General features: G+C 39.6%; 1 protein-coding gene across 1 annotated transcript in view; it reads right to left on the minus strand.

The window, feature by feature from the left end:
* IQCH (IQ motif containing H) overlaps positions 1-12,376 on the minus strand; it is a 213,425-nt gene that overhangs the window by 197,282 nt on the left and 3,767 nt on the right. Inside the window, exons 2-3 of the mRNA XM_030875171.2 lie at positions 9,330-9,452; positions 7,795-7,886 (exon numbers count right to left, since the gene is read on the minus strand). Of these exons, the coding sequence (XP_030731031.1) occupies positions 7,795-7,886; positions 9,330-9,452 (215 nt within the window). The remainder of the gene's footprint in view (positions 1-7,794; positions 7,887-9,329; positions 9,453-12,376) is intronic.

Below are 12,376 nucleotides of genomic sequence, written 5' to 3' on the forward strand. Positions count from 1 at the left end.
TTATTATTATTATTATCAGCGAGAGCACTTTGTATTTAAGAATATTAGCAATTTTTATATCATGTGTGTTGGAAATGTTTTCCAATTTATTGTTATTTCTAAACTTTATGATGCTTTTAAAAATTTTATTTTTTGTTTCAAAAAATTTCAAACCCATAGAAAAATTGAAAGAATAGTGAGCATCCAAATACCCTTCACCTAGATGACCAAGTGTTAACAACCTGTGCTTTGTCTCTCTCTGTAACTAGGAGGTAGTCATATTCTGTATAAGGAGGATTTGTGTACTGCTTTGTAACAACCTGGAAGAGATTGGCTCCAAGGGGGCTTCAATAACTGAGTGAAAATGTACCTTCTAATCTATACTCATCATTTAACAGAAACTTCTTCTTTCCTTCTCACTGTTTCTCACAATTATCTGCTTTGTTCTTGTTTTTCTTTCCCCCTCAAAACACTAGCATCACAGAATATAAAATGAAGATTTCTGTGCAGTTGTGATGGTGTTGGTACAGATGGTAGTCACCCTCCTAGTGTCAATAAGCAAAGCGTGGTCATTAAGAACAGTGTGAGCAGATATCTCAAGCAATAAAATCTGTGCAAGCCAGCAATGATAAGAGGAAGACTCACACTTTGACATAGAAGAAGACTCATTGCCAAAGTAGGGATAATAATGAAACCTATTTTGAAAACAATACAAAAGCACTTTGAGCTTGTTGGAGAAAATATACCACTTTTGATAATGTCCTTATCATTGTTTTCTCAATGACTGCTAGGAAAATCTTGCATGTGCTGCATCCATTATCATCACTTTGTGTATCTATTGGGTTTTGTCTCTGTTAGACAAAACTACCAGATATTTTCTTGAGCAATACTTGGGAAAAAGGAAAACCATCCCCTGTGAAAATCAGCCTTCCTGGTTTTCAGGTAGCTATGGTGTAGGAGAGGATACTTGCAGACACTTGACTGGACTTCAATCTGGTCCTCACTGTTCTGTTTGTTTTTTAATTTTTTTATTGAAGTATAGTTGATTTACAGTGTTGTGTTAACTACTGCTATATAGCAAAGTGATTCAGTTATACATATATATACAGTCTTTTGTTTAAATATCCTTTTCCATTATGGTTTATCATAGGGTATTGAATATAGTTCTCTGTGCTATACAGTAGAACCTTGTTGTTTATCCATTCCATATATAAAAGGTTACATCTGCTAATCCCAACCTCCCACTCCGTCCCTCCCCCAAACCCCTTCCCCTTGGCAAACACCAGTCTGTTCTCTATGTCCGTGATTCTGTTTCTGTTTCATAGATATGTTCATTTGTGTCATATTTTAGATTCCACATATGAGTGATGATATATGGTGTTTGTCTTTCTCTTTCTGGCTTACTTAGTATGATAATCTCTAGGTCCATCCATCTTGCTGCAAATGGCATTATTTTGTTCTTTTTTATGGCTCCGTAGTATTCCACTGTATATATGTACCACATCTTTATCCATTCATCTGTCAGTGGACATTTAGGTTGTTTCTGTGTCTTGGCTATTGTGAATAGTGCTGCTATGAACATAGGGGTGCATGTATCTTTTTGAATTATAGTTTTGTCCAGATATACGCCCAGAAGTGAGATTGCTGCATCACGTGGTAATTCTATTTTTAGTTTTCTGAGGAACCTCCGTACTGTTTTACACAGTGGCTGCACCAACAGTGTAGGAGTGTACCCTTTTCTCCACATCCTCTCCAGCACTTGTTATTTGTAGAGTTTTTAATGATGGCCATTCTGACTGGTGTGATGTGGTACCTCACTGTAGTTTTGATTTGCATTTCTCTGATAATTAGCGATGTCGAGCATCTTTTCATGTGCCTATTGGCCATCTTTATGTCTTCTTTGGAGAAATGTCTGTTTAGGTCTTCTGCCCATTTTTGGATAGGGTTGTTTGTTTTTTTGTTGTTTAGTTGTATGAGCTATTTGTATATTTTGGAAATTAAGCCCCTGTAGGTCACATCATTTGCAAATATTTTCTGCCATCCTGTAGGTTGTCTTTTCATTTTGTGTATGGTTTTCTTTGCTGTGCGAAAGCTTGTAAGTTTGATTAGGTCCCATTTATTTATTTTTGTTTTTATTTCTATTGCCTTGGGAGACTGACCTAAGAGAACATTGGTATGATTTATGTCAGAGAATGTTTTGCCCATGTTCTCTTCTAGGAGTTTTATGGTGTCATGTCTTATGTTTAAGTCTTTAAGCCATTTTAAGATGAATTTTGTGTATGGTGTGAGGGTGAGCTCTAACTTCATTGATTTACATGCAGCTGTCCAGCTTTCCCAGCACCACTTGCTGAAGAGACTGTCTTTTTCCCAAGAGACTGTCTTGCCTCCTTTGTTGAAGATTAATTGACTGTAGGTGTGTGGGTTTATTTCTGGACCCTCTATTCTGTTCCATTGATCCATATGTCTGTTTTTGTGCCAATGCCACACTGACATTGATTACTGTAGCTTTGCAGTATTGTCTGAAGTTTGGGAGGGTCATGCCTCCTGCTTTGTTCTTTTTCTTCAGGATTGCTTTGGCGACTCTGGGTCTCTTATGGTTCCATATGAATTTTAGGATTATTTGTTCTATTTCTGTGAAAAATATCATGGGTAATTTGGTAGGAATCACATTAAATCTGTAGATTGCTTTGGGTAGTATGTGGACCTCACTGTTGATGACCTGTGTGACCTGGAACACTGGTGTGAACCTCAGTTTGCATAGCTTTAAAAGGAAAGGGTAGGGCTTCCCTGGCGGCGCAGTGGTTGAGAGTCCGCCTGCCGATGCAGGGGACATGGGTTTGTGCCCCAGTCCGGGAAGATCCCACATGCCGCGGAGCGGCTGGGCCCGTGAGTCATGGCCGCTGAGCCTGTGCGTCCGGAGCCTGTGCTCCGCAACGGGAGAGGCCACAATAGTGAGAGAGGCCTGCGTACCGCAAAAAAAAAAAAAAAAAAAAAATCTACCTCATAGGTTTAAAAAAAGTCCTTTGTAAAGTGTCAAGTGTTATGATAATGATGAAATTCATGATAATGATGATCATTATTGTTTATCTTTTCTAAATAATTTTTAAAGGTGGATTCAGCAATAGTACTCATTTTGAGTGGACTCTCCCAATTTCCTGGGCTTCCGTAATAGAATGAAGCCCCATGTATCTGAAAAACATTGAATCTCAGTTACTCATAGGAACTGTGCTCTACTGTCAAAGGAGCAACAGGAATTTGTAGTCCTTATTATATGCCAGTCCTCTCACAAGGAGTTGCTGCCATGGTTGTTTGGCCCCTGACACTCTACCAGACTCACTGTGTAAGCAGACATTGACAAGCCTACCAGCCTTATTGCCAGGTCCCACTCTTGGCTCAATCCTAGTGCAAGAGGCTTACTCTAGCCCTTCATAGCAATGGGGTAGCGGAATTTCCAGGACTAAGCTATTGATCACACAGAGGCAGGCCCTCTATTTGGCCAAAAGAATACTGATTCCAGGGAGTCATGCTTGTCCCAAGGATCCCAAGCACGAATGATCTGCATGAGGATTACCCAGAGTGTTTGTTACAATGCAGATTCCAGGACCCCATCTGGGAGCCAGGGAAAGAGGACTGTAAACCCAAGTTTAAGAACCATCACTCTAGACCTGTGGTCTCTCAAATAGGGTACCCACGTCTCAGGTGATACATAAGACAAGGCCATTCGTCGTGTGAAGAGAGTGTAAGAACTTCTATTTATCTATAATAAGAAATGCATAAAATAAAAAATAAAAATAAGAAGTTACTTTGTACTACTATTTAATACTCAGTTCGTCACTGGACCCCTCATGTGGTCATGTCACCTGCGCTTCTGGATACCTCCTGAGAGTGGAAGCTCCAAACCACAAAAGAACGAACAGGCGGGTCAGCATTGTATGTGTTTTTCCAGAGCATTAGAGTGAACTGCAGTTTATTCATGAAGTGGGTTTGTGGATTATATTATTTAGTTTTAACTAAACTAAGCCTGGAAAAATGGACAGGTGTCCTAAAAAAAAATCCTGCGAAAAGCCACACTGTATTTAAGATAATGATGACATGCATTGGGAATTCCCTGGCAATCCAGTGGTCAGGACTCCGAGCTTTCACTGCCAGAGGACGTGGGTTCAATCCCTGGTCGGGGAACTAAGACCCCACAAGCCATGCAGCAAAAAAACAAAAACAAAAACAAAACAAAATGATAACAAGCATTGGTGAAAAACAAGAAAATGGCAGAACTTACACTTTTACTTCTAGCTTTTCTTCAGCCATATTAAAATGTAAAAATGATGATCAACCAATCAAACTTATGAAGAGTCAGCCTCCCCAAGACCCCCAAACTTAAAAATTATCCAGAAGACTAACTAAGATATGGGCTTACATCCAACCAGCATCAATGCTGAATCTCAGCTAAGTGTAGAGTATTTTGGGGATATTAGCCACAACCAGTATAAAGCTGTCATGATTAACAAGATTAAGAAACCAAAACATTATAATTAATAACCTGTTTACAAGAGAAAGAAGTTTTGTGCTGTTAATAAAGTAAAAGAAATTTTTTAACTGTTTAGTTCATCTTTATCTCATTATTGAAACATTTCTATGTTGCTGTTAGTTGATAATTCACTCTCTATGATAATACGTATATAATTTACAAATAAGCAAGCACATTTTATGGGTTCACACCCAAATTCTTTGACTGATAGCCTTGTGGGATCCAAGGCCAGGTCCAGTTTCTGTCCCAACTTGAAACTTTTATGAAACTAAGTCTCCCCCTTTGGCCTCCTGATCAGTTGTGAGCAACCGGTTTCCCAGTGAGTCATTCCGTCAGTCATGAAAAAACCCCTTGTTTACTTGGGTATCCTAAGGACTTTGTCATGGAACCTCAGAAGAAAAATGCAATGAATTGGTCAGTCCTGCTCCTCCCAGGCATGTGAACCTGAAGAAATTCGGGGTTCTGCAACCTGCTTTGCATATACTCTCCTGGGAGGCCACAGCAGACTCTGAAGCAAAGTCTATTCATGACAGTCTCTGGACAGTGCCCCGCCCCAAGTGCAGAGCCAGGTGTGACTATGACAGTCACAGACAACCGGCCGTGAGCTCCTGGGTCTCATGTTTTCCATTTCCATCTGCTGCTTCTCCTCTTCTGCCCTGAGCCATGCCCTGTGACTCACACTTCCACTCCCAGGGCTTGCCTTGGGTCTGCTTACTTTGAAAACCCAGTTTGGACTTTTCTCCAGTTTTGACCTTGGCTCCCCTCATTTCATCTTCAAATTTTGTGCCACTTTAGCATCCCAAATCCACAGCTATGACTGAGTTGCTCCCCCAGGCTCGTAGGGCTCCTACAAACTTGCCAGGCTCCCATCTCCCTGGTAAGAGGGCCGGTGACTGTATTATTGTATTGAACAGGAAAGAAAGGATCCAAGGACCACTCCTGGGAGCCAGCTGAATGCCCCCACTAACACCTTCCTTTACTCTTCCAGACCCTAAAAGGGGCAAGGGTACACCTTGGCCAGGGAGAAGAACTGTACAAGCAAAGGTCTCTGGCCAGAATCTTTCTGTTTGGTTCTCTGCTACCTAGTTTGCTCTTTTCAGTTATCATAGCTTGCAGATCTACAGCCCAGGCTCTCTGTTCTTTGTCAAGATGAGAGGACGAAGAGAAAGCTGGAGACAGGACAGGAGAACTTTCATTAGAGTTGGTGCCAGACATCTCTTCTCCTGTGTACTTTCCCCACCCCCTCCATCCTGGAGCTTTCTTCCTGCTGTTTGTACCTTCCATCCTTTGGCTACGCACTCCCCACCTACTACAGATCTCCTGGCTGCCATCTGAATAGGCCTCCCACTTTGCCCTGTGTGGCTCTCTTGATTTAGAGCTGAGTCGATGTAAGTTGGTAGAGTAACCTCCAATATTTTCTTCTCCAAGAATCCCTTTTATGATTTTCCCTACAGATTGTTTATTTCAAAAGATGATGTATATTAACCTATTTGCAGGTCATATTGTTATTCCCAAATTTAAAAATCTAAGATGTAAATGACTAAAAACTAGACAGACTAGGGAAGGTTTGCCTCTGCCAAGGGATGATGGATGCCTGTGGTACTACCTTCATGTGGGAGAAAGGGAGACAGGCAGAGTGTACACCCAAGCCTCTGCGCCCCACTCCTGAGGCTTGGGATGTGGCTGTGTCTCCAGGTTTCCATGTTTCCATGTGTGCGCTCTGAAACTTGACCTCACTCTCTGATATGATTCACTTATGCTTGGTATACATGTATGATGCAAATAGGGCCACAGGGGTTTTAAGCTGAGTACAAAACCTTAATCTATATATACTCAAATTCAGGAAGCCTGGATGTAAGAAGGTCCAAAGTAAGGAAAGGTCATTTCTCTTTTTTATTTTTTTTAATTGGAGTATAGTTGATTTACAATGTTGTGTTAGTTTCTGCTGTACAGCACAGTGAATCAGTTATACATACATCCACTCTTTTTTAGATTCTTTTCCCATAAAGGTCATTACAAAGTATTGAGTAGATCTCCCTGTGCTATACAGTAGGTCCTTATTAGTTAGCTATTTTATATATAGTAGTGTGTGGAAAGGTCATTTCTCTTTAACTCAATTCTAATTTTAATAAATCATCTCTTAGGATGTATTATATAATGAATATTTCAAGCAAGTTTTATTATTTTTGTTTTGTTTACCCTGGATACCAAAATCATCTTTACAGTAAAGCACGTTATGACAGGCTAAAAACTGTAAAGAAAGTCCCACATAACCTGAATAGCATAAAAATTGATTTGTTTTAAAGTATTTCCTTTAGGAGTTGAATTTTGGATATGCTTTACTAAAAATAAATATATATATATAACACCAAAACTAGGACCCTGAAACAATTGTCATGGTGTCAAGCACTAGAACGCAGTACAAGTAATGGAGAATAAATTTTATTGAAGTCCAAATTCTGCCATTAACTTCTTTTTTTAAAATTAATTTTTATTGGGGTATGGTTGCTTTACAATGTTGTGTTAGCCTCAGCCTCCACTGCACAACAAAATGAATCAGCCATACACATACAGATATCCCCTTCCTTTTGGACTTCCTTCCAAACTAGGTGAGTTCCCTGTGGTATACAACATGTTCCCATCCACTGTCCATTTTATACATAGTATCAGTAATGTATATGTGTCAATCCCAGTCTCCCAATTCCTCCCACCCCACCCCTTTCCCCCTTGGTATCCATATATATGTTCTCTACGTCTGTGTCTCTATTTCTGCTTTGCAACTGAGATTTTCTATACTGTTTTTCTAGATTCCACATATATGCATTATTATACGATATTTGTTTTTCTGTTTCTGACTTACTTCACTCTGTATGACACTCTCTAGGTCCATCCACGTCTCTACAAATGACCCAGTTTCATTCCTTTTTATGACTGAGTAATATTCCATTGTATATGTGTACCACATCTTCTTTATCCATTCGTCTGTCGATGGACGTTTAGGTTGCTTCCATGTCCTGGCTATTGTAAATAGTGCTGCTATGAACATTGGGGTGCATGTGGTTTTTTGAATTATGGTTTTCTCTGGGTATATGCCCAGTAGTGGGATTGCTGGGTCATATGGTAGTTCTATTTTGTCATTAACTTCTTATGCAAAACTTCTACTGAAATTAGTAGAATGGATATGAACAAAGCCAAGGAGTTTTGTCTTTACAGTCATCTCACCTGTGTGAGAAAAGTTTTTTTTTTTCAATCGTACTTATTTTGGACCCTAAAATGGCTATTTTACTTACCATTTGGAAGCGCGAGAAGAATATAAGATATCATCAATAGGAGTTGTTAAAACACGTTGGTGTACAACATTTAAATACTTCTCGATGTGAATCTGTTATGGAAAAGTTAAAGTTTAGGCCATTAGAGTGGACTTGAGATCCTCAGCTAATTTACTCCATTTCATTAGGTTAACTCTTGGAATGGTGTAATTAAGCCAAAAGGCAGAACATGCTAGGTGTTTATTTCAAGGCTAAGGTATCATTAGGCAACTCAAGGCCAAATTACTTTATCCCAAAAAGCAGCATAAACAATTGAGACTCAAAGCTTAAGTGACCTGTAGCATTCTTCACAAATGAACCTACACAATAGTCAGTTTCTACCTAGCTGGGGAAACTTGCTAGGCAACCCTGACATTGAGTGATGTCTTTCCCTTTTGGGGACTTCAGGCAAGCATCAGAGGAAAGCGTTTGGCCTCTAGGTAACAGATTATTTTAAATGGCCAACCCAAAGACTCCAGCTGGGTCCAGCCCTCTCACCATCACGTAATATAGGACAATGGCATGCTAGTCTGATGAGGCAACAAAATATACCACAGCCTCAGGAGCTGAGCTGGGATGCTAATAACATGGTAGAGTGAAAGTCAGAAGCAAGAGCAGAGACACTGATCATCAGAGGTCTGGAAGATGGAGATGGCCTTTATTTGGACCCATGTGCTAATAGATCCTTGTTTTATATATGAATGTTATCCTGGTCTGAAGATTGGATTCTCCCATGCTCTTATATTCGTCTAATAATGATGAAGTCCCTATCTACTTTATTTCTCTGTTCCAAAATTGGTGTATTTCTTTTCTATTTCCATTGTTACATACTAGGTTACAATATTTCAAAAATAACTAATCTCAAAATACTTAAGCTATTAGGGAAAAGTAAACTATTTTTTAGAATCCTGGTGAATTTGATAGAAACTCTCTGCAATGTATTGGTATGAATCCTTTTTTTTGTCAGGCATATTGTTGGACTGAGGAGTTATTTTTAAAACTCTAAATGATTTTTATCAAACCACATTTTAGGGGTTATCACTGCATAATCATATATTATCAATGCCTGACATTCTTGTGGCACGTAAATCAATCAATCAGTTAATAATCATCCTTTTAAAAAAGGAAGAGCAGGGGCTTCCCTGGTGGCGCAGTGGTTGAGAGTCTGCCTGCCAATGCAGGGGCACAGGTTCGTGCCCCGGTCCGGGAAGATCCTACATGCCGCGGAGCAGCTGGGCCCGTGAGCCATGGCTGCTGAGCCTGTGCATCCGGAGCCTGTGCTCCGCAACCGGAGAGGCCACAGCAGTGAGAGGCCCGCGTACCGCAAAAAATAAATTAATTAATAAATAAAAAATAAAAAAAAAATAAAAAAGGAACAGCATGGGAAAGGTGATGACCAACTGAGGCCCACCTCTGTTACAGAATTACATGGGGCCTGTGAGAAGCACAGTTCTTTTCTTCTTGAGGAATCCTTGTCTCCTTCTGGAATTTTATTTAATATCTAAAACACTACTTACTTTTAACCCCATTTCAGTCCTTTTGATTGCTGTTTCAAGATTCTGAATGTCAAGAGTTTTGCCTTTTTCCTCATGTGGGAATTTTGTTAATTTCTCCTTTAATTGATAAAGTTCTTCTTGGACCTGGAGGTAGAAGAATATAAAATGTAAAAGAATACAGGGCTTCCCTGGTGGCGCAGTGGTTAAGAACCCACCTGCCAATGCAGGGCACACAGGTTCGAGCCCTGGTCCGGGAAGATCCCACATGCTGCGGAGCAACTAAGCCCGTGCACCACAACTACTGAGCCTGTGCTCTAGAGCCCACGAGCCACAACTACTGAGCCCGCGTGTCACAACTACTAAACCCCGCGCGCCTAGAGCCCGCGCTCCGCAACAAGAGAAGGCACAGCAATGAGTAGCCCGTGCACTGCAACTAGGAGTGGCCCTTACTCGCCACAACTAGAGAAAGCCCGTGCACGGCAATGAAGACCCAACACAGCCAAAAATAAAGTAAATAAAATAAATAAATTTAAAAAGAAAAGAATACATACATAGTCCACCTAAAACAGTTATTTATCTTAAAGGTTTGCAATTTGCTTGAATTGCTAGAGACAATAAAGTTGATTTTAAAGATGGTGATCATTGAAAAGGACTGTGCTTATGGTTCTGAGACGTGCTTCGTTAGACGGCTCCAGTCACTCTTTCAGATTTTGGAAAACTAAGCTTTCATACAATTTTCTATTTGTCCTTCCCCCATTAGAAACAGATCTAAGATAAAACTCCAACTCAAATGGCTTCTGCTTTCTCAGTTGGTAAAGCAGTTGTGTCAGATACAATAAGAAGTTTGTGCCAAACTCTGATTTCTACTAATTGGTTGAGAGGTAAGAAGACAGAACACTTCTGGCAAAGAGAGGTTCTAGTGAAAGCAGTGCCTTTCAAAAGAGAATTATAAATATGTGGACAGGGCCTGCTGGTTTTCCATTCTAGCTGGATCTTCCCCACTTACTGCTCTGAAGAAGCAGTTCTGTAGATGTGGCCTTAATTTTGTTTTATGTAGTCAGAAATGAAAACAATCCTTGAAGAAAAAGCAACATAATGTCATTACTTTAACATTTTCCTTCAATTTGTATTTTCCTTAGAAATGATGACCATCTCTCCAAAGTCAAGCACCCTCAGAATAAAATAGGCATTATGAAATTAGCACAAGATTCTCTGCATTCATATTAGAAACCAAACTTCCACAGATAAATACAGATGGCACCAATTATTGTATGGGCTGCTGCCACAAGAGAAACGTTTTGTTATGCAAATTTATGAACCCAACACCTGTTTCAGCGATAGTCACACCAATAATAATCTGCAGATTGGGTTGCTAAAGGCGTTTTGAAACAGTTACCTTTTCTCTGTTAGTATTACTGGACCTACACGTTGATCCAGCCTATGTTATCGATTGCTCTCAAGTATTCCCAAGGAGTCAAGTATTCAAGAGATCAAAAGATTTGCATCTTTTCACTGATGGGCATCAAAGTCTGGCAGACACATCTGGTCATTTGTACTCTGCACAAATGATCATGTACAGCCTTCAGGGCTCACAGATTGAAATTTGAACACACCTACTGTTTGCTGGTACACACTAAGGATGAAGATGTACCTCTTTCAACTGTTTTGTCCAAATTAGTGCTGCCAGCTGATTTATTATCTATTGTGTAAAGACATTTGGAAGTACAAAAAAGCAGTTCAAGGGCAAGCCCACTTCCAGGCCCACATTTTTTGTTGTTATTGTTGTTCGACTTTTGAATGCACTGAATTTCCTTCTTGTAGCTCTAGTATTTGTAATACTTGTAGCTTCATGTATCATTCTGTAATTATGCCTGTCAACTGCTGGAGGGAGTGAAAACCACACTGGATTATTTATCAGGGAACCGAAGGTCTGATTTCTTCATTGCTTTGTATGGACAATTATATGTCTTCATAGAGTTGTGAGATAATATGTAATAGGTCTGATACATAGTAATAACTTGGTAAAAGGCAAATGAACATAATTCCTTGTTCTATTACTGTTCACACAGTGTCCATGCACACCATCCACATTTTCTCTAGTGTTCTTACCAAGAAAAAAAAAAAGAATTACTCTACTTGTAGAATGAAAATGAGACAGTGGGTGTGAAAATGAATGAATATAGGCTTTGGAACCAGACAGATATGAACTAGAATTCTATTTCCTCCGTTACTAAACTGAGATGGGCAAATTTACTTAGCTTTTTAGAGCCTTAGTGTTCTTACCTGTAAAATGGGGATAGATAGCTACTTTTCAGAATAATGGCAAGAATAAAATGAGTTAAAGTACATAAAGTGCTTTGTATAAGGCCAGCCACACAGGAGGGCACTGAACCAATGTTAATTCTCTTCTCTTGAATGGTAAAACCTAGTGAAATGCCTTGCATATAACTGGCACTTAGTAAATGTTCATTGATTTGAATTGTTCTTTCTTTCTCAAAAGCTTTTTACTTTCCTTGCCAGATATTTCTTCTCCCCTCTTAGTAACCGCACATCTGTTTGTATAATTGCAACAGAGACAAGTACTGTAGGAAATGTTTCACCAGACCTGGGTAGAAAAAGAGATTAAGTTCTAAATCTCCATTCTTCAAATAGATCTAATCTACCATACTGAAATTTTATGTGTCACCCATCATCTCTGTGATCATCAAATGCATTGCTTTCCATAACTTTTCCCACTTGGAGGAAGATTATTATTTTGACAGTCTGGGGACAGGGCTACTTAATAAGAAGCCCTTGAAAAATTCAATGCAGACAAAAGTTGCTCTAGAATTTAAAAGAGCCAGGCAACCAGACTCCGTTTTGTCAAAAGCAGCCTCATGACTCCATTTTATTCATCTCTGCTAAAGATAAGAGTTTGGCTGAGTCATTCTCATTGCTTCCCCATTCATTTTTATGTTGTACGCTCCTGGCAAACCAGACAGAGGGTTTGATAAGAGAGACAGTGATAATATCAAGCTGTCAATCAGCTCAAATATTTCCAAGGTTGGGGTTAACATACAGCTGTTGGG

The sequence above is a fragment of the Globicephala melas genome, chromosome 2 (assembly GCF_963455315.2).
Source record: "Globicephala melas chromosome 2, mGloMel1.2, whole genome shotgun sequence".
NCBI classification, from domain to species: Eukaryota; Metazoa; Chordata; class Mammalia; order Artiodactyla; family Delphinidae; genus Globicephala; species Globicephala melas.